General features: G+C 39.4%; 1 protein-coding gene across 1 annotated transcript in view; it reads left to right on the forward strand.

Annotated features, from left to right (window-relative positions):
* The window catches only part of GTF2A1L (general transcription factor IIA, 1-like), a 47,192-nt gene that overhangs the window by 7,570 nt on the left and 16,188 nt on the right, over nucleotides 1-23,434 (forward strand). The window contains exons 5-8 of the mRNA XM_006881013.1: nucleotides 8,448-8,497; nucleotides 9,647-9,737; nucleotides 10,878-11,455; nucleotides 22,847-23,104. Coding sequence (XP_006881075.1) covers nucleotides 8,448-8,497; nucleotides 9,647-9,737; nucleotides 10,878-11,455; nucleotides 22,847-23,104 — 977 coding nt within the window. The remainder of the gene's footprint in view (nucleotides 1-8,447; nucleotides 8,498-9,646; nucleotides 9,738-10,877; nucleotides 11,456-22,846; nucleotides 23,105-23,434) is intronic.

Consider the following 23,434-nt stretch of genomic DNA (forward strand, 5'->3'; position numbering starts at 1 on the left):
ATCAGTTGACCATAGATAGATGGGTTGATCTCTGGATTCTCAATTCGATTCGATATTTAAAGTTTTTAATGAGGATTGCCGTGGAGGTTGTGGAATGGAGGCAGAAACACTTGCTGTCTCGCAACCATTTCTCAGATTGTCATTCAAAATTGCAATACTTGATTTTGCCACAAGATGGTAATATTTCCAGGGATTTAAATCACAGAAACTCTTGAAGCTAACCTTGTCTAGCTGGTTATTTTTTGTCTTGGGTATTAGTATACTAGAAAAGTTACATTTTAAGCAAGGCACTGTTTTCTCCTATTCTTTTCCACATCATTTATAATGAAGGAGTTCTAGAAGAAGTACATGCAGACTTTAAAAGTTCATTGTAGGCCTCTCTGTCTTCATTACTCAAAAAAATGCAAACTCATTGCCACTGAGTCAGTCCTAACTCCTAACAACTCTACATTGATTTCTGAGGTTGTAAATTGTAATGAAAGGAGAGTTCCCATTTTCTGAGGTGCAGCTGGTGGATTTGAACTGCTGGAGAGGCAGCCTTTTGGATAGCAGAGCAACGCAACGTTCACTGTGGCACTAGAGCTCCTATTAGAAGATTTTCAAACTAACAGTCTCATAAAACTTAAGTGCTTCTTAATCTTTTTATTGCATGCTTAAGTCTGACTGAAATAACCTAAAATGACTCAATAAATTTTTATCACCTTTGAAAATACATTTTAAAGAGATCTACTTTAGATGCAGTCAGTTGTCTCTTAAACCTTTCATAATTGTTTTCCCAATCATATTTTCCAATTGGAAAGAATACCCAGTTATTTAGTGATGTCCTGTATCTTTAGTTCTTATTAGATCTTTGGGATCCTTTGCATTCTCAAAAATTCAGAACCCTAAAGAGCTATTGTATGCATTATAATCACCTCTGCTGTCAGGGACCTCTGCAGAGTACTGAGAATCGACAATGTCAATCTAGAGACTAGGGAGCTCCTGATCCAGGCCATGGTCTGTACAATGAGCTGGACAGTGACTAAGGATGACAGAAGAATTGATGCCTTTGAATCGTGGTGCTGGAGAAGAGTCTCAAACATACCTTGGACCATCAAGAAAACAGCTCTGTCTGGGAGAGGATGAAACCAAGTTTCTCCTTGGAGGCTAGGGTGTTGAAGTTCCATCTCACATACTTTGGGCATGTGGCTAGGAGGGACCAGTCCTTAGAGAAGGACATGCTCGGAAGGGTGGACAGACAGCACAGGAGAGGAAGACCCCGGATGAGACGGATTGATAGAGTAATTGTGGCAGTGAGGATAGGTGTGTTGGAGTCAGTGAGACTGGCTCAGGACAGGCAGGCTTCAGAGTTGCTATATGTAGAGTCACTATGAGTCGCAAGCGACTTGATGGTACATAACAACAACATATTAGGGAACTCTGGAGGCATATTGGATAAGGAGTTACATAGCCAACCCAAAGGCTGGCAGTTTAAACCTACCACCTCCTCTGCTGGAGAAAGTTTCATAGTCACCTTCCGTGCCATTTGTAGCCTCTGGAACCCCTCAGGAGGATCAGTTTTGAATTAGTTTTGACTCAGCAGCATATAACAACATACAAGATTTCGTCTTTTGTGACTTTTTTACCCAACATAATGTCTTCTAGATTGATCATGTGGTTTAAATTTTCCTATAAAATTATGTTTTTAAAAATTCAACTTAACCTACAACCAGGAGAAGATAAAATAGATCAATGGGATATTCTAAGAATCAAATCCCTATGCATATCCAGAAACTTCTTCACCAGGGTAAAAAGGGAAGCCACAGACTGGGAAAAAGTATTTGGTAATGACAGATAAGGGACTTATATCCAGAATTTATAAAATACTTGAGCACCACAACAAGATAAAGGTAAATAATCCAATAGAAAAATGGGCACAGGGTATGAACAGACACTTCACGAAAGAAGACATTCGGATGGCTAACGAGCGAGTACTTGAAGAAATGCTCAAAATCCCTAGCTCTAAGAGAGATGCAAATTAAAACAACTATGAGATACCATCTCACCCCAGTCAGAATAGCAAAATTTAACAGAACAGCAAGCAACAAATGTTGGTGAGGTTGTGGAGAAACTGGAACCCTTATTCACTGTTGGTGGAAGTGTAAAATGGTGCAACCACTGTGGAAGGCGGTATGGTGCTTTCTCAAAAAGTTACAAATAAAGATACCATATGACCCAGCAATTACACTACTGAGAATATACCCCAAAGAGACCATAACTGACATCCAAGCAGATAATTGCACACCCATGTTTATTGCGGCTTTGTTCCCACTAGTAAGGACTTGGAAATAACCTAAGTGCCCATCAACAAACGAATGGATAGAGAAGCTGTGGTATAGTCACACAATGGAATACTATGCTGCATTGAAAAACAAGGAACTCATGCAATATTATTCAAAATGGGTGACCCTGGAGGACATTATGCTGAGTGAAGTATCCCAGTCACAGAAGGACAAATACTGCATGGTGCCACTGTTGTAAATCAGGACTGACCTCGGGGTTGGGAGGAGACTGAGAAGGATGGGTTCAATGATGTGTACTGCATTGAAACAGATGAGGGAGAAAACTGTTTAAGAGGGAAAATTATTAGGGATTTTTGTCATGACAGGAGTCCAGAGCAAAGGCTGTATAGTAGAGTGGACCTCGGGGGAGGGATTGTAAAACAGAAAGAATTTTTCTTTTCCAAGAGGGTAGTGTACTAGAGGGGAAGATTGGGAGGGGAGAAAAGTGCAACAGTGAATGAATGGAAATCCAAAGTCTCTGTAAATTTTCATTGAAATGAATAACAAAGCTAAAAAATATTCGCCTTAGTATTTCTAGATTATATAAGTGAAGAATATTTAGACCTTTAGTTTGAGTAGGAGCCTTCAATATGGAATGAAGCTCAACATCAAGAAAACAAAGATTCTCACCAGTGGGCCAATTGGCAGCCTCAGTACGGATGGTGAAGAGATTGAGATAGTTAACCGTTTTAGTTTACTTGGTTCCAAAATCAGCACTCTTGGTAACAGCAGCCAGGAAATTAGGAGATGAATTACATTGGGAGAGTCAGATGTGAGGGACCTCTAAAGAGTACGGAAGAGCAATGACATCGGGCTGGAGACTAAGGTGCGCCTGATCCAGGCTGTGGTCTTTGCAGTTACATGCTATGCATTGGAGAGTTGGACAGTGAATAGGGTTAATAGAGAATTGATGCCTTTGAGCTGTCGTGCTGGAGAATAGTGTTGAATATACCATGGTTTGACCTGGAGAAGGTGAAGCCAGAATGTTCCCTGGAGTCAAGGATTCTGAAGCTTTGTCTGACATACTTTGGGCATGTTGCATGTTGGGTGCAGGAGATGAAGACCCTCGATGAGATGGATCGATTCTGTGAGTGGAGTGGTGGGAATGAGTGTGTTTGAGATGGTGAGGTTGGCACAGGATAGAATGACGTTTAGGGCTCTTATACATAGGGTCTCTATGACTCGCAAGTGACTCAATGGCACATAACAACACCAGGAGCATATACTCAGTTAAAACTCAGTACTTAAAAATAACAAGACCGAAACCACCTCAATGATTAAATCCATCGTAACCATTTAAAAAATGTTACAGGCACACTTAATTTTGTGTATATAACTTGTGAATATACATCACTATATTAAAAATTAAGAGCTCCATGAAACATCACTCTCAAACTGTTAGTTCAGAGCTTTTATTTAGGATGGCTTTTAAGATGCTCTAAAATGTCTTAGAGCAGTGTTTGAGTTCTTTAGACAATAGAGCATTCTCCTTCAAGATTTATTGCAAAGTATTTAAAAGAGGAAGATGTTGCTATTTTTCCTCAAGAAATTAATTTAATTGCTTTAGACAGTGTGTTAACAGATTTATGCTTCCTCTCAGGCTATGGTGTAAGCTGTAGCAGCTTAAGTGTTGCTCGCTTCAGCTAATTAAGACTAATACCATTGTGTTTCTGCTACTCCACTTCTTTCTAATTTAGCCTTTTTAAAAGAATGCCCATTAATAAGCAAAGCCATAGATAAATAAAGGAAAAAATGATTCTGTGCTTCATTAACCATCAATCTCTGCAACCTCCTGTCTGTTAACGTGGTTAGTTTAAAAAATGTTTGCTCTTCTGAGCTGTTGCATATGATGGAGCTATCCCAACATCAGAAACCAATCTTGGGTCATTTTTCTTAGTGCTCTAAACTGACCATAATCAGCATTACATTTAAAGCATATGTTCCACATTAACATAGTAAAAAGTTGTTCTTCTAAAGAAAAGGCAAAATGACATTTTAATAGTCAGATCCATATAGGTAAGATACACTTTGAACATTAAATAATTATGGCTACATTGATGAAATCTTTCTATTGTGATTACCATTTGTTTAAAAAATGTTAAGATAGATTGTATTTTTTATAAGGTCAACATTTTTTAGATGAATCACAGAAAGGATAGTTTCCTAAAACTTACTTGGGTAGTTATATTTGCTTACTTGACCAGAGATTTGTAAATAACTCTTCACAAAAGAAGGGAATTAGAATTTTTTAAATTTTTGGTGAAAATATGTGCTCAATAAAATGAAAACCATTTCAACATTTTCTAGGTGTATAATTTAGTAACTGGCTATATTCCTCTTGTTATACCATCTTCCTCAGTATTCTTTTCCAAGTTATTTTACTAGCATTAATGCAAATCTACTGCCTTCCAAGCTTTTCATCCAGCCTTTCAGGTTGCTGCCATCAATTAAATCACATTTGTGAAATTCTTTGAGAGAGCACAGTAACTGAGAGCCAACATTCTTTACTAATTAAATTTAAGTATTAAAGGGAAACCAGAATGCTTCATGGAGTCAAGGATGATGAAGCTTTTTGTCTCTAGTACTTTGAACATATAGCTATATGAAGCTGTTCCTTAAGGTTCCTTGGAAAAGAACATCATGATTGGAAAGATGGAGGGTCAGTGAAGGAGAGGAAGAGCCATAGTAAGAATTGACCCAGTGACGGTGACAGTGGACTCAAGTGTGTCAGGTGATGATGGCACAGGATTGGATAGGTCTTGTTCATTGGGTAAGCTAGCTACTCAACAGCACTTAACATTTCCATTGGCAGGAAATCTGGTACATCACAAACAATGTATTTGTTGACACTAACTAATGTGATTTGCACAGTGGTTTCATTCCACCTCCCAGTTCATCCAGTAGTGTCTGAGATCTTAAAAGCTTACGGCTGGTCTTCCTCGGTACAACAGATGGTTTCTACTGAGGAACTGGGAGATGGCATGGAAGCACTTGTGTCCAACAAAACCTTGACCCTCTGAATGAAGAAAGCAAATCTCATACTTGTATATTCTTTTGACAGTCCATGGAATATTCAGTGCTTTTCTTCAGCACCACCACTCGAAAATATCGATGATTCTTCAGTGTTTTATTCACTGTTCAGTTCTCAGATGCATAGGAAGTAATTGAAATGGCTTATGCTTAAATCAGGCACACCCTAGCCGTTAAAAACTGGCATTCTTGCTCTTCAGTATTTTAGTGAAGTCCCAGGCTGCAGAGTTTCCCAGTGTCCTACATCTTTTGATTTCCTGACTGTGACACTAAAAAATTTCAGGAACTACTAGATGAACAAGAGCCAATGGTAACGAAGAAGTTCAAGCTGTGTTGAAGGCACTGGCAAAAAGTAAGGCACCAGGAATGTGTGTGATACTGATTAACATGCTTCAGCTAACAGATAGAACCCTGGACGTCCTCATGTCCAGACTTTCTGTGTGAGGAAATTTGGAGAATACCTGCCTGGCTGGATGACTGGAAGAGATCCATATTTATTCCCATTCCCAAGAAATGTGATCCAACAGAAGGTGGAAATTATCAAACTGCATCATTAATATAACGTAGAAGCAAAACATTACTGAAGAACATCCAAAAATGACTGGAACAGTTCATTGTCAGGAAACTGCCAGAAGTTTAAGCTAGATTTAGAAGATGACATGGTTGTTGTTGTTGTTATGTGCCGTCGAGTCGTTTGTGACTCATAGCGACCCTATGTACAACAGCCCTAAACCCTGCTCTATCCTGTGCCAATCACATTGCCTCTGACACACCCATCCAGATTACCCCAGTCACTGAATCAATCCACCTCATAGAGGGTCTTCCTCTCCTGCGCTGTCCCTCCACTCTACCCAGCATGATGCCCCTCTCCAAAGACCTGTCTCTCCTTACAACATGTCCATAGTATGTCAGGCGAAGCCCCAGAATCCTTGCCTCCAAGGAGCAGCCTGGTTTAACCCTCTCTAGGATGAATCTATTTTTCTTGGCAGTCCATGGTACATTCAGTACTCTTCTCCAGCACCACAGCTCAAAGGCGTCAATTCTCCTTCTATCCTCCCTAGTCATTTTCCAGCTCTCTGATGCATAACAAGTGATTGCAAAAATCATGGCCCGTATCAGGCGCACCTTAGTCTCCGTTGCTCTTGAGTACTTTAGGGAGGTCCCTAACCGCAGACTTTTCCCATCGCAATACGTTTTTTTGATTTCCTGGCTACTGGTGCCAAGAGTGATGACATGGTACCAGGGATATAATTTCTGATGCCACATGGTTCCTGGCTGAAAGCTGAGACTACTAGAAAGTCTATCTGTGTTTTATTGTGTATTTGACTCTATGGATCACAGTAAACTATGGTTAACACTGAGAAGAATAAGAATCCCAGAACAGTTAATTATGCTCTTATTGAATCTATAACTAAGTGAAGAACCTGTTTTCTGAACGAACAAGAGAACACGGCATGGTTTAAAATCAGGAAGGATGTATGTTGTTAGGCTTGTATCTTTTATCCATACCTATTCAGTCTGTATGCTGAAGCCAGACTCTATGAAGAAGAATGTGGCATCAGGAATGGAGGAAGACTCACCAACAACTTGCTTTTGACACAACCTTACTTGGTAAAAGTGAGTGAGACCCGAAGCACCTGATACAGAAGATGAAAGACTACCGCCTTCAATATGGATTACATCTGGACATTGAAAAACCAGAAACTCTCACCACTGGGCCAGTAAGCAACATAATAATAAAAGATTGGATTGAAACTCAATTATTTCATCTTATTCATATCCACTATCAACACCCTTGTATTAGCAGCCAGGAGGTCAGGAGATGGTACTCTGGGTACGTCAGCTATCAGGGACCTCTCCAGAATACTGAAGAGCAGTGCTACCAGTTTGAAGACTAAAGTACTCCTGATTTAGTCTTATTCCCCCCCCCCCAATCTTGACAATAAGGACAAGAGAAGAATTGAAAACTTTGAACTGTCATGTTGGAGAAGAGTACAGAATATCCTGTGGATTGCCAAAAGATCAGATAAGTCTTTTACAAGGTGCAGCTGGAATGCTTCCTGGAGGCAAGGATGGCCAAGCTTTGTCTCTTGTACTTTGAATGTGTTCTAGGAGAGGGTATTCCTTAGAAAGGACTACCATGCTTGCAAAAGTGGAGGGTCAGTGAAAGGGAGAAAGATCTTAAATGAGATGGGTTGACACAGCAACTGCAGCAGTGGCTTCAAGTGTATCAGAAATAATGATGATGGCACAGGATGGGACTGGACTCAAGTCTGTTCATAGGATCAATATGAGTCTACTTGACAGCATCTAACAACAGTATCAAACTTGCTGATTGTAGGTCTGAGTAAGATTACATCATTAACATTTTAAAAATTTTTCTTTGTCTATCCTGATGTTGCCTACCGGTCCAGGGGTACAGAAAGCCATTAATTACCAAACATTGACCCCCCAATCCCTCCTCACCTGCAACTTCTACAAACCGTGGTCTGTATACATTTGCATGTTGGCCACTTTATATACTTGAGATCAGACAGTATTTGTCTATTTGTGATTGATTTATTGCACTGAACATGTATCTCTTAGAGGTTCGTTCATGTTGTATATCATGTCTCTCTGTGGCTTAGTGGCTTTTGTTTGTTTGTTTGTATCATGCTTTGTTTGTCCTTTACCCATTGATAGAGAATGAGTGGTTATTTATTCTGAACCTGTAATACCCAGAACAAGTCTTTATATTGGGTGCATGTGGTATACAGTGTCTTGGAAATGTGCTGCCCTTTTTCTCAGGGAAATGTGCAGATTTGGTGCTGCATTGTCTCACCAGACAACCTCAGGTGTTTATAGTTTTATAGGTTGCTATAGTATACTTGATTACCACATAATTTTTTTTGTTAGATTTTGTATTTATCTAAATTTGTTGAAAATTGTTAAATATTTTTATCTCATTTGTAATAAAGAAATAAAAATTCTCCATGGTCAAAGATGTTATTTTTGGAAACTGTATATAGAAAAATTTTTTATAAACTCCTCCCACTATATTTAGCAATGTTATATGAATGTGTAATGTTTGTTTTGTTTTCTTTGCGTCATCTTTAGTTATTCCTGCTGGTAGAGCTATTATTCCAAGTTTCAACACAGCAGAACTGGTATGTAACTTTTTAAAATTTATTCAAAAATAATCCCTCTATTAGTGATTGATGACAGAATGTGCATAGATATAGTTTATACTCTTTTAGTTGAAAGGGAAAAGCTATAGTGAAGAATAGTGATCTAGAAATAGTTTTTGTAACATAGATGTAGTAGAAACTCAGGAGTTCCAGAATTCACACTTTCTTACCAAGTTTCCCTACTTTTTGGGACAGTTGTCAAAATCTATGGGGTTTAAGAGAGTTCTGATGTTACTGAAATGATGTGAAGTTTGCATGCACTTTGAAGGCATGGCAGGGAGTTGCACTGCTACCTCACAGGTGGTGCCTCTGGCAGTTTGAATCCACCAGCAGCTCTAAGGGAGAACAATGGGTAATCTTCTATGAGATTTTTAGTCCCTGAAAACCCACTGGAGGGTCGGTTGTTTGTTACTTCAGACTTGACAGAAATGAGAAAAAGAGAATGTTACATACTTGGCGGATCCTAAGATAAATAAATTGGAGATGGTATGTTTTATTTCGTCAGCTTTAAGGTAGATCATAGTTGTTTCTTTCATTGAGGTGAAATATTCTAGTCATTGCCTATCTTTGTAAAGTAGAGCTGAGAGTGTAAGTTTCTTCCCTTTATCATTATAGGAGGAAATAAAATTACAACTGATAATAGAAAGCGGAATGTATTTTTTTTTACGTGGAGGAAGAATAGCTCTTTTTTCTTTTACATTTATTTTGTGGTACTGATTATATAGATACTAATTGTTTTTAATTTTCTTTCAGATTATTTTACATTTATAAGGTTAAAGGTATCTTCAGTAAAAATACTGCCCTTGCCTCTGACTGGCATTTTGGGGAAATCTTATGCTGCTTTTCAGAGGTGTAGGTTTTAAGGTACCAGTCTTGGTGGTATTTGTGCAGATCTAACTGGCTTTGTTGTTAAAGGCTGTAGAGTGGAATTTCTCTTTCTCCCTAATGGGATGACCTAAACAGACTAAAGAACTCATTTATTCAGAGAACTTAGTCCTAATGAACTTGTCAAATCCGTTGTCCTACTGTTCTGAATCACATTTTAAAAATTTTATTCCTAAGGAGGCTAGGGGAAAAAAAGAGATGAAAGTATTTTTCTAATACTGCAGCATTGTTTCTCATGTCCAGGGAAGCTCAAACTCCAGTGCAAATTTTGCTTTTCCTTCCGCCATTGGTTATCCCATTCACGTGCCAGCAGGCATGTTCCAGGCTGCATCAGGTGAGAACGTGCTAAGGTTATTTTGTTTGGTTTTTAGCACTAGTATTCTGTATATATTGCCCCAGATTTTTAATATACACTATATAAGACATTAATAGGAAATTTTAATAAAACCCATCTTAAATATAATAAATGGTTATTATGAAGACACCTACTATGAAAGACAATGTTCTAGATCTTGTCCTGTATTTTATTCCCAATTAACTTTCTCCTCATTGTTGTTGTTCTTGTGTATCATTTAGTCAGAACCGACTCCTTTTTGATCCATCCATGGGTTAATCTTTTCAGAGATAAATTGGATAGGTTGCAAGGTTGTCTATCTTCCTTCCAAGGACATAATGGTGGATTTGAACCTTATGCCTTTGGGTTGATAGAAAACTGTAATAAGTCTTATCCTGTATTTTATTCCCAAGATTGTTTAGATACTTTGTATTTATTTTCTCTAATCCATGGCCCTTTCTAAAGATAACATATGTGGGCGGTGAGCCTTTTCCTCCTTTCTTGTTGGAGGAACTCCAAAGAACATCTGAAAGTTTAGGGGCTAGCCAGCCTCTGCTTTTCTTGATTTGAAAAAATACAGTATCTCACCTTTTTTACTCCCCCAGCAGCTCAGTAGGAAAAGACCTGGTGAGGAACCCCGTTGACCAGTTTGCTCTGTTGCATGGGGTCCTGTGAGTTGGAATTGGTTCAGTGGCACTTACCTGACATAACAACAAACAGCAAAATGTTTGTTTAAATCCTATTTTGAGTTGGTAACACTGTAATTTATCAAAATTGGGAGAAAATAGTTTAAATACTGGTACCCTATCAATGGGAGCTCGGGTGGCCTAGCGGTAGAATTGTGCTGCACATGCCAAGGCGTATGGTTTGAATCCACCAGCTGCTCTGTGGGAGAAGGATTGGCGGTGTCTTGTGTGTCAACATCAAGAAGCCTGTGCATATCTCAAAATATGCCTTCTAACCAATGAATAAAAGTCCAGAGTGAGGAAAACATTTACTGTTTTAAGAGTGATATATGTGTATTGTAGACATTACAAAGATGTCTGAAGAATAAGCACTTTTATCGATCTATTTCTTCCCAGTCTATTGTTCTGAGATTTTTAAGAATTATATTCAAAGCTTTTCCTTCTCTGTTTTAAGGTCACCTTTATAACCTCAATATGCCAGTTATAGTGACACAGACTGTGGGAAGAACAGGTATCCTTCAGCATCCAGTTCAGCAAATATTTCATCAGCTGGGGCCTCCTTCGGTAATACAGACCAGCGTTCCACAGTTGAGCCCGTCTTCTCTTCACGCGAATCCTGAAAGAGCACAGAGACTAGAAACAGTGTTCCAACAGCCTACAATTCTACATCCTGGGACAGTGGATGGAAAACACGTAGGGAAAGTTAACACTGACATATTTGTACCTTCTGGAAGTGAGCATACAGTCGTGTCTGAAGCAGCTTTGTTGTGTGGCCCAGAAAGCCCTCAGTATGTCAGCCTTCCACGTGTTGTGCTTGCCCAGCAAGTTTCTCCCATAGATTCTGATGTGAAATCAGTGCTTGGTGTGTCACCTCACCTGACTCAAAATCTGCCTGGTGGGTCCTTCACCATGAGCCCTCAGAGTGCTCTGCATCAGGCCACGCCTGTTCTTAAAAATAGGACGTATGGATATGATTCTGCAATGCAAGCAAGAAATCCAGAGGATCCCAGCAGCCTTCCTGCCTCAGAGAAGGTAGTTCTGTGTTCAGGTTCATACGGTTGTTCTTAAAGTATTTATACTTAGCATTTATTAAGTTTCACTTCAGTCAGTGAAGTAGAAAAAGATTTTTTTTTAATAATCTGCATTTATTTCTGTGTAATCCAGTTTTATTTTACTTCTTTACATCATGAGAATTGTTCCCTCCCATTCCTTCTGGCAGATAAAATATAGAAGATAGAAATTTGTCCCAGTAATTAAACAAGTGTTTTGAGGTAATTAACATACAGAAGGCTAAAGTGGGGTTTTTTTCCCCCCTCTTACCTGATTTTCCTAAACTCCAATATGGAAATTGTTCCTATCTGAGGAATTCTTCTGCCTGTACAGTATTTTGTTTTTGTCTGCCTCCTAAAACTCTGTCATTGCCGTAGTACTGGAAGAGACTCAACGCTGCCTTGCTGGGTTTCCAAGGACGAGATTGCCCATATTTTTTTTGGTAGAGCGGTTGGTGGATTTGAATCCCCTAGAGGGGCACAGCCTTTGGGTTAGTGGCAGAACCCTTTACAGATGATGGCCCAGAGAGCCCATGCCAAAATACTCGATTTATTGAATATTATTTAGAATTTAAACCACTGAAAAAGAGTTAGTAGCTAATGCTGTTTCCAGAAAATAGACCAGAGGGCGGTGTCCAAGGAGCTCGTAATGAAGGCAGAAAGATTCCGAGAGGATTTTGGATGGTAAAATTGGTAAAGTCTTGCATTATCTTTTTACAAATGAGTTACACTTAACTCCTTTTATAAGACTTAATGACACTTAACAATTCAAAGTGTGTATCTGATGGGTTAGTGGTAAGGTGTCCTGCCAACGCAAAGGCACAAGGTTCGCATCCACCAGCTGCTCTGCAGGAGGAAGAAGGGCAGTCTCTTTCCATGCATAACAACAACATCAGCTTCTTACTAGCAAATAGTTGAGTGGTTTTCTAGAGTCACTGCACGTATCTGTTCTAAACTTACTGCTGACAAGTCAGAAGGGCTCATCTGAGCCCTCCACTGGATTTTCAGAGGCTGTAAAATCTCATAGGACGAGGTTGCCTTTCTTTCTCCCTCAGAGTCACTCATGACTTCACGCTGCCAGGGAGGCACTGCCTTTGTGCTGGTAGTGCAGGGCTTTACCCACAAAGCCACCAGAGCTTCCTTATGTTACTGTATGTATAGATAGTTAAGTTCTACCTTAATATTTTACTTCAGAATGTTTAAAATGTTTTAAGTAGTCTGGGAAAAATATACCGAGTACAGTGAAGGACAATAAGCAAAGACACTGAGTGTCTAAAATTACTAGTCTGCTTTTAGGATGTTACAGAATTTTTATGAAACATACTCAACACTGTTAGCAAGTATTCTGGTTTTGGTATATTCATTATATTTTTTTAAGAATACAAGGATTTTGAGCTCGCTTTGGCAGTACATAGACTAAAATGGGAACGATTCAGAGAAGATTAGCATGGCCCTTGTGCAAGGATGACACGCAAATTTATGAAGTGTTCCATATTTTTTTAAAGAGTACATGGATTTAAAAAAATCAGTGTAGGCTAAACTAATAAGTATCCCTTTCTGAGGTCAGTATAACTATAAATTGATTAAGTATCATTTTTATAAATCATACTAATTTTGGAAACATTTTCTTCCTGGCCTTTATATGAACTTTACACATTTTTGAAATGGTGAGTCAAGGATTAAATCTACTGTTACTCATTAGATGTAATCCTATACTTTGTTGTAATGTGGAGAAATAGATTAGTTAAGGGAGATTAATTAAAGATTAAGTACTGGAAGGGAAGTGGTTGAAAGCTTCAGCTTTGAATCCATAATAGGTTCAAATTCCACATTTACTACATGTGAGCAGAGTTTAGTAATGTTATCCAGTTACTCTGTTACAGTTTGTATACTGAGACCTTACAGTTTTTTGGATTAATTGAGCTGGTATAGATAGATTATCTAATGGTTTCAGAGATATTACTTTGTATTAGGCATTATGCTTGTGGGTCTAGTCAAACTTGAGAGACTTTTCATATCCACTATATTAGCTTTAAAATGTGTCTGTATCTAAACCGTGGGCAGTTGAAATACCAGCTAGCTTCCAGCATCACTAACAAGTTACAACTGTATGGCCAATTGATAGGCAAGTTGTAGCATTGTCAATTTTAGTTTGGAAGCTCTGCTGAAACTGCTATCAGGAAAGGTGTGCGTCAGGGTTGTATCCTTTTCTTCAAACCGAACAACTAATACGAGAAGCCGAACTATATGAAACAATATGGCATCAAGATTGGAGAAAGAATCCTCAACAACCATTGCTTCCTATGCAAATGAAAGTTGAACAGCGAATAAGGATGACCAAAGAAAAATTGATGCTTTTGAGTTGTGGTGTTGGAGAAGAACATTGAGTATCCTATTGACTTGAAAAGAATGAACTGTCTACCTTGGAAGTGCAATCGTGTGGCTCTTAGAAATAGAGATGGTGACAGTTGATTTCATGTACTCGGGCCATGTTGTCAGGAGGCACCAGTGCTTGGAAGAAGACATCGTGCAGGGAAAAGTAGAATGTCATTGAAAGAGAGGATGGGCTGACACAGGGACTGCAGTAGTGGACTGGAGCTTGGTGGAGATTGTGAGGATGTTGCAGGATAGGACAGAGTTCTATCTGTTGTGCATAGGGTGCCTTTGATTAGATGGCATCTAATAATAATAGATCTAAAACATTTCCTGTGGACTGCAGATGATTAATACGCTTGGCTGCCAGTTGAAAGGTTGGCTTTTGAATCACTCAGGCATCCTGGAAGAAAGGCGTTTTAGAAGATCCTGGAAGATCATCTTCTAAATGCTCTGAACCGCTGAAAGCCCTAAGGAATGCTGTCCCCTGCTGAAATACAGGAGGTTACAGTAAATCAAGTCAATTTGGTAGCAACTGGTTTTTATATCTAAAACACAAAAATCTAAGCTTACAAGCTATTTACTTTGTGAAATGTCTTATTTACTGTTATGTGATGTGGTGTTGAGTAGGAACTGACCACAGCTGACCCTCCAACAGGTTTTCAGAAGCAATAAATTGCATGGGAGAAGATTGCCTTTCATTCTCCCACAGAGCAGCTGGTGGATCCAATCTGTGTCTTTGGGTTGGCAGCACAGCTCCTTCCTTTCTTACTGCAATTGGCAGCTCCATGATAGATGAAGAGATTGAGATTGTTGACAGTTTCAGCTTGCTTGGGTCCACAGTTAACACTCTTGGCATCCATAGTCAGGAAATCAAAAGATGAATTACATTGGGAACATCTGCTGTCAGAGACCTCTCCAGAAGTGCTAATGAGAAGTGATGTCAGTCTAGAGACTAAGGTGTGCCTTATCCAGCCATAGTCTTTGCAGTTACTTGCTGTGCATCAGAAAGCTGGACATTGACTAAGGATGACAGAAGAATCTATGCCTTTGAGTTGTGGTCCTAGAGAAAAGCATTGAACACACCATGGACTTCCAAGAGAACAAACAGGACTGTCTAAGGGTGAACCCAAGTTGGTCCATGAAGGCAAGGATTTTGAAGCTCCATCTCACATACTTTGGGCATATTTCCAAGAGGGACCAGTCCTTGGAGAAGGACATCATGCTTGGAAGAGTGGAGGGAGAGCACAGAAGAGGAAAATCTTGGATGAGATGGATTGATACAATAACTGGGGTAATAAGGATAGATGTGTTAGAGAGACAGAATTCAGAGCTATTGTGGGGCAGATTTGTAGGGCAGATTTACAGCTTTTAGGGTTGCTATGAGTGATACCAACTCAACAATATATAGCGAATAACAATAAGCTTGACAGTGGAAAACTGAGTAGTTTTGCTTTTCTTTGCAAATACGTTTTCAGAAATTGCTTAAAACAAGTTACAAATTAGCTATATGTGTTACTTTTTCCTGTGTAGATTATCAGGGATCTTTTCCTATGTAGGTGTAAGATCTAAGGGATCCATGTAGGTTTAACATTTGTGTTACATGAATTATATTCTTGACAGTCTGTATGGTCTAGTTTTACAGTATACATTACTGTGTTAAATTTTTCTTTGGTCTAGCATTTTTCCTAAAACTGTTCAGATATTTCATTCATGGGGTTGCTATGAGTCATTTATGACTCGACGACACTTAACAACAACAGCAGCAACATAGAGCTCTGTTGGCCTAGTGGATAGAAAGTTATGCCACCAAGCCAAAGGTGGGTGATTTTAATTGGTGGCCCTCAGGTCTGGTTTTGTTTTTGGTCAGACACTCTTCTGAGGGATATAGCACTGGTCTGTCCATTTGTACAGAGGTAACTCATGGTTGCTGTGATGCTAAACACTGTAACTGTGATGTGTCAAATGCAATAAGGTTACCCCTGGTGGACAGTGTTTGCTGGAGCTCCCTGATTAAAACAAGCTTGGAAGCAAGAGTGGCATCCCCTTCCAAAATAGCTTGCCTCCAAAAACTCTGTGAACTTGGAGAAATGATGGAGGTTATACAAGTATTCAGGTCTTTCGTTCATAGGGTTGCTATGAGTCATCTATGGCTCGACAGCACTTAACAACAACAATGTTAAAATAGGGAGTTCTGGTGTCTTAGTGGCAAGAATCTAAGCTGCAGGTTCGAAGGCGTGATTCCAGGCCATCAGCAGCTCCATGAGAGAACGATGGGCAGTCTCCTTCCTTGTAAATAACTGCCTCTGAAAACCCTGCCAGAGAGTTAGCTATGGGCTGGTTCCAACTCTGTGGTACACAACGACAGCAGGGTTAACGTGCCATGGCTGTTGGTTGTTGTTATGTGCCGTGGAGTCGGTTGGGACTCAGTAATCCTGTGTACAGTAGCCCTGAAACCTGCTCTATCCTGTGCCAATCTTACTGTCTCCAGCACACTTACTGTCATTACCCTGGTCACTGAATCAGTCCATCTCATTGAAGGTCTTTCTCTCTTAGCTGTCCCTCTACTCTTCCAAGCATCATGTCCCTCTCCAAGGACTGATCCCTCCTTGCAACATGCCTAAAATATGTCAGACGAAGCCTCAGAATCCTTGCCTTCAAGTAGCTGGCTGGTTTACCCTCTCCAGGACGAACCTGTTTGTTCTCCTAGCAGTTTATGGTATATATTCAGTACTTTTCTCCAGCACCACAGCTCAAAAGGCATCAATTCTGTTTCTATCATCCCTAGCCATTGTCCAGCTTTCTGACACGTAATTGTGAAACCTATGGCCTGGATCAGGCACCCCTTAGCCTGCAATTTGATGTCTTTGCTCTGCAGTACTCTGGCATGGTCTCTGACAGCATACTTTCCCAGTGCAATTAATCTGATTTCCTGGTTGCTGGTAACCAAGAGTGTTAATTGTGGAGCCAAGCAAATGAAAGCTGTTAACAGTCTCAATCTCTTAACCATCTATCATAATGCTGCCAGTAGGCCCAGTAGTGAGAATAAACTCAGTTCTTCATTTGAACTCCAAAATTTGGGAGTAAAAGGCAACAAGTGGGTACTGGTAGCATATACTCTCTAGCTTTTTATCCTTTTCTTGCTCTAATCCACCTGCATTTCTTTATCGCCAAATGGTGTGTTTGCTCTAGCTTTTATCTTCCTGTCTTTCTGGCTGTCTTTCAGTCTTTTTCATGAGCTCCTCTTTGTCTTCCTCTGAGTTTAAGGTTCTGTCGTCACCCATGCCTCTTATATTTTCCTGACCATCTCTCGCTCTGTTGTGCTTTTAACTACCACCTGCTTGTTAATGACTACTGTTCCTGAGTCACTCCTTCCCGCTTCATTCTCAAGTCTCTCTCATAGGCATCTCCACCTGAATGTCTTAATTCACTATTCATTATCAGAGATCCTGCATGCATGGTACACTAACCTACCTGATCGTAACAGGCAAAAGACCACAATAATCTTTTGGCTTTTTCCTCCTCAATACTAATTAATTATGTGCCACTCACCTATAAGTGCTCCAGGTGTTGGAAGAGACCCTGGTGAAGTGGAGAATCCGGAAAACGAGGACACTGGTTTGGGATTTTAGAGCAGAGAGAGAATCCGAGCAGAGCGTCTAGATGACATCAACTGCACTGAAGCTGCTGACATTTCTTCACATTCAGCAGGAGTTCATGGAAGAACCAGAAGCTGCTTGTCTTTTTCCCCCTTAACATTTAATAGGAGAGGAATAGCCAGCCTCTGATTTTAATCATTATTTGCACATTGACACAAAGAATTCCTATGCTGTGAACCACCATTTTTCAGGAATGGGCAACTGAAAAGGCTGACTGACATCTTTGAAATAATGAACATTTTCTTCGTTTAGTTTTTTACTGGTGGTCTGCATACTGATAGAGCTTCTGATATGACTAATAACACCTGGTCCTGCTGCTTCAGTTAAAGGCATTGCGGTCTGTCTCAGCACATTGGCACGCATTAGTGCTTAGGTTCAGCCAGTAATTCAGAAGTTTTCATTTGCTTCCATGAAAGTAAAATATATTAGAGCCAACTCTGAATTTCTGTCTTTTCCAAGATGTTTGTCAATACTGGGTGGGATGACTTTCCAAAGGGCAAAGCTTGAAGCCCTTGATTGATCTTTAGGGACTACTTCTGTTTTTGAAAGATGAAGCCCATTCTAAGAATTTAACCTCGAAGATTTCTTTGGTGATCTATGTCATAGACGGTTGCCATGTGGAAGACTTAAATAATTTTATTCAGTCTTATAATACCAATAATGGATGTGGCCAAGAAACTGCTGGCTGTTTGGGTTAAATTACCATTTTGGAAAATGAGAGTGAAAGTCAGAGAATTGTGAACTTTGCAATGACTGGGGAAAGTGTTTCAGAGGTTAAGGATATACCACTTTTTCAATTATTGACATAAACTTTGGATTTGTTTTTAATACTTATTGTTATTAAATAAGTCAATTTTAATGTTGCTCAAGCCTAAATCAATTTTATCATAGTTTTTTGAAATGTGTTGCTGCTGCTGTTACATGCGGTCAAGTTGCCTGTAACTCTTACTGACCCGATATACATCAGCCCTAAACCCTGCTCTGTTCTGTGGCAATCTCACTGTCTCCAACACACCTACCCCCATTGCCCCAGTCTCTGAATCAATCCACCTCATAGAGGGTCTTCCTCTCCTGCACTGTCCCTCCACCCTCCCAAGCATGACGTCTTTCTCCAAGGACTGGTCCCTCCTTGCAACATGTCCAAAGTATGTCAAATGAAGCTTCAGAATCCTTGCTTCCAAGGAGCAGCCTGGTTTCACCCTCTCCAGGGTGAGCCTTTACCAGATTTACTTAGATGTAATTTACATAAAATAACATTCACCTTCTTAAAGAAGCACAGTATGAATTTTTGTAAATACATGGAGTTAAAAGTACTACTACCTCAATCGAGAGGTAGAATATATCTCCCCAAAGAGTTCTTTCTTGACCTATTGTCCACAATTTTCTCCATCTCTTCTTCAGTCCCTGAGGTAACTACGGTTCTGTTTCCTTTCCATATAATTTTTGGCATTTCCAGAATGTCAGTAGGAGTTGGACAGTATGAGCTGTAGCATAACACATTAAACAATCATCTATGAGTTATGTATATCAGGATATTCCATCATATTGATATATCACAGCTTACTTGTCTACCATTTGGACAGTTTGCAAGTTTTGTGTGCTTTGTAAGGAAAACTCATAAATAGACACGTTTTTTTAAAAAAAGATGTGATATTTTCTTTTTTGAGTAATATTTTAATATATATTGTGTTACATAACTCTTTACTATTGGTCAGTGCCTTTTGTCACCCCATTTCATCAAGTCCCCATTGCTCCTTGTCTGTTTCTTCACCCTCACTTCTGTCTGTCCACAAATCTGCTGCCTTAGTGGTTCCCTCCCCACTTCTGTCCCCCTTCTCTCTCTTCCCCCCCTTTCTTCTCTCCTTTTGAACTGCTGTAACTATCTTGTTAGTATTGGCTAATTACAATAGCTGTATTGTCCTTTAGTCGGTTCTCAGGCTGGTCCTCCCTTGTGCTGGGCCTTCACAGTGTTTGTTGTGCACCCTCTTTCTTTCTGCTCTCTCTGTCCCCCTCATCTGCCTTTTACCCTCCTGGTTTCATAGTGTTATGCAATGTTTGTCATTCTCTTGAGTTATTTCACTAAGCCTTTTGTTGAGAGGGTTTCTATAAGTTGTCTATGATGACACTTAACAACAATAACAATGTTATCTAGATCTAATTCGTCATTCTTTAGTGCTGCGTAGTATTCCATTGCATGAATGTCCCATAGCCTTTCAGTAAATTCCAAGAGTGGAATTCCCTGGTCTGATCTGTATGCTTCTTTTGTTTGCTTTGCTGTTTGATGATTTGTTGTTAGTCACTGTGGAGTCACCTATGACTCTCAATGACGCTATGAACAACAGCTCTGAACTTTGCCCTGTTCTGATGGCTGATGATGATTTTATTGTTTTTGATAGAATACCTTAATAGTGTACCTTAACGTGAAAAGTTTGTAGTGGGATGCATTTTGGGTTTGACTGGGTTTTTGTTATTAACATTGTAGACAACAGTGAGACCTTTGAGAGCATGCTATAATTTATCTAGAGTTGAATTAAAATTTTCATTTTATTTTTACACTTTTTAATTATTTCTGCTTTTATAGTATTCAACTATTGAGTTTTTAAGTATGCATTTTCTTATATGCCATATGTGAACAAAATCCGTTTCCAATTTAGTAAAAATTAGTTGTTTGCAAAACAGCATAGTTGTATTTGTCTATTTTTCTATGTAGCATTGTTCGCAGGGAGCACTTTGTGAGGGTTCATTACAAGGCTTATACTTTGAATGTGAATTTCAGAAGGTTATTTACTCCAAAAAATGAATATGGTGCTCACATATTGTGTCTTAAGATGATCGTTTGATATATGCCATATTGAGGTACTAGTGTACCCCTTAGAGGCAAGGATGGTGAAATTTCATCTCCCATAATTCCTCTGGGCATGTTATCAGACGGCACTAGTCCTTGGAAGGAGACATCAAACGAGGAAAGGTGGAAGGTCAGAGAGAGGAAGACCATCAACAAGATAAATTGTCAGAATGACTAGCAGTGGTCTTGAGCATGCTGAAGACTAAGGATAGACTGCAGGATAGGACAAGATTTGTTGTTGTTCATAGGCTTGTTACGAGTCATAGTCAATTAAATGGCACCTAACAACCGTAACATCACCTCAAGAAACTCAAAAGGGGGGGGGGGAGAAAGGTTTGGATCTTATACAATTTCTTGGACCAAGATAGAAGCTGCCTTTAGCTTCGGTTACCCGCTAGGCTTTCAAGATTTCTCTGTTGCGATTAAAACTCCGCACACTTTTAAACTGACTATCGTGCTTTTTTTTGATGTATTACCATCATTTGCAGCAATGTGTTAAGGACCTCTGAGCACTCACTGGTTGTCTTTCCATGGTTTTTTTTATGGTTAGAAAAATTTCTATTTAGAATTAGCCCACTGGACTCAGTTTAGATGGTCCCTATTTTGTTGGCAACATCCAAAGCATCATAATCAGGAGCAAGTCAAACATAGGCCTTCTTCTCTCCATCAGGCCTAATCAAAGTGTTGACCTTGGCCACATCAGTATCATAGAGCTTCTTTACAGCTTGTTTAATTTCGTGCTTATTGGCCTTGACATCCACAATGAACACAAGTGTGTTGTTATCTTCTATCTTCTTCAGTGGTCAGGGGAAATTTGATGATGGCAGAGTGGTCAAGCTTGTTTCTCCTGGGGGTGCTCTTCTGGGGGTGTTGGGGCTGCCTTCGGAGTCTCAGCAGCTTAGGCCGCCGGATCTTCTTCTTTTTTTTTTTTTTTTTGGCTGTGGACGCCCTTCAGGACGCCTTCTTGGCCTTTAATGCCTTTGCTTTGGCTTCAGTTTTGGGAGGGGCAGGGACTTCCGTCTTCGCTTTCAGCACCATTTTCGTAGAAAGAATCCTTTTTCCATGTTTTTGAATTCTATCTCTGTATCCCAGTCTTGAAACCAAAGGGACTTGTTGCATTTATTATATGTGTGTCACAGCGGTTATGTGCATGCAAAATAATTAGCATGTGTTGCTTTGGCCAGATTTTCTAGGAGTTTGTGAACTCAAATACTGTTGTAGATTTTGTAGCATATACAGCCTTTTTAAAAATGTTTCTACCTTTAAGGAGCCTACATTCTTGTCAGTGTTCCTGCATTTGAAAAACTACTTGGAAGCAGTATGGTATTTTGGTTGGGCTGTAGCCTCATAAATTAAACCTGAGTTTGAATCCTGCTTTTTATCCCTTTTCAGTTGATGAGTATAATAAGTCAGAATGCCTTACCTCTTAGTAAATTGTTAGTGGGCTTATTTACAAAAAGGCTTATGAAATACTCAGCAGTGATCATTTTGTTAGCTATGCTAGATGAAGATAATGATAACAATAATAGTGTGGCCTGAGGTGATTAGTAAATTTAATTGATAAATTCATTTATTCATTGAAGATGTTACTCTCCCTTCTACTTCGCTGACTTAACACTCAAATATTTATAAACTAATCAGTACTATATATATTATCAGATGCTATATGAATTCAGAGGGAGCTGCGGTGGCTTCATCCATAGAGAGTTGTGCTCTTGACCCAGAGGTGGTGCTCCTCTGGCAGTTTGAATCTACCAGCTGCTCCTCAGGAGAAAGATGGGCAGTCCCCTCCTCTGCCATGTACAGCTTCCAGAAACCCATTGGAAGGTCAGCTAAGAGTTCTATCTTAATGTCGTCGTTGTTGTTAGGTGCCATCAGGTTGACTGACTCATAGCAACCCCGTGACCAGCTGATCTGAATGTTGCACCGTCTTCATGATCTCCACCATGCTTGAGCCCGTTGTGGCAGTCACTGTGTCAGACCTTCTTGTTGGAAGTCTTCCTCTCTTTCTCTTACCCTCCACTTTGCCCAGTTGGACGTCCTTTCCCAAGTTCTGGCCCCTGTTGACCACATACCCAAAGTGAGACCAAGTTTCACCATCCTTCCTTTTAAGGAGTATCCTGGTTACACTTCCTCCAACAGAGTAGTATATAAATTCAGAATGGTCTATTTAAAAAAAATTTAAAAGTCAGCAAGAGCAGCAAAAGTCAAACCTGATAAATACCTGGAACCAGTGAACTAATTTACTATCTATTATGATTATTGGTGGATTTGCTTTTATTTGTAATTTTCTCCTATTGCTTGTGAAAATACTGGAGATGTAAAATTTCAGACATAGGAAAGAGCATCATTTCATAGGGCAGAACTGTATTTTAAATAATCACTTTAAAGTTGGTAAAATGATGTCAAATTTTGTGTTAATAATTTTTTGATTTCTCGGTATGTATATATTTCTTACCTGTGTGTCTTCAAGAACTCTTGAATTTCCCTTTATTAGGATCCCTATTCTCAGATGGATTTAAGTATTTCCACCAGTGAGGCTGACAGTAATGAAATAATCCAAATTGATGGACCTGGAGATACATCTTCCAATGAAGAAACAGGCAGTGCAAAAGATGTAGATGAGAATGAATTTTATGAGATTGTCAGCACAGAAGATCTGAAATTACTTGAAGAGGAAAGTGGCAGTTTATCCAATGAAGATTCTGCTCTCAGCAGTGATACTGAAGATCCTGAAAGAGAGATTGTAGAAGAGGTGAGGTCACTTTGAACTATTCCTTTATTGATAACATTTGTATTTTGAGTGTATTTTGGTGTCAGGACGAATAACTATTAAGATTAATTCTGTTTTTGATCTTTTAAAATGAAACTGACATATATTGACATCTAAACTTTTAAACAATAAGCCAGTGTTGTGCATTTAAGAATTAGTTTTGGTCAACAAACGAATGGATAGAGAAGCTGTGGTATATTCACACAATGGGATACTATGCTGCATTGAAAAACAAGGAACTCGTTATTCAGAATGGGTGAGCCTGGAGGACATTATGCTGAGTGAAATATCTCAGTCGCAAAAGGACAAATA

Source organism: Elephantulus edwardii, unplaced genomic scaffold (genome assembly GCF_000299155.1).
Source record: "Elephantulus edwardii isolate Elephantulus edwardi_28Jun2011 unplaced genomic scaffold, EleEdw1.0 scaffold00011, whole genome shotgun sequence".
In the NCBI taxonomy this organism is placed as follows: Eukaryota; Metazoa; Chordata; class Mammalia; order Macroscelidea; family Macroscelididae; genus Elephantulus; species Elephantulus edwardii.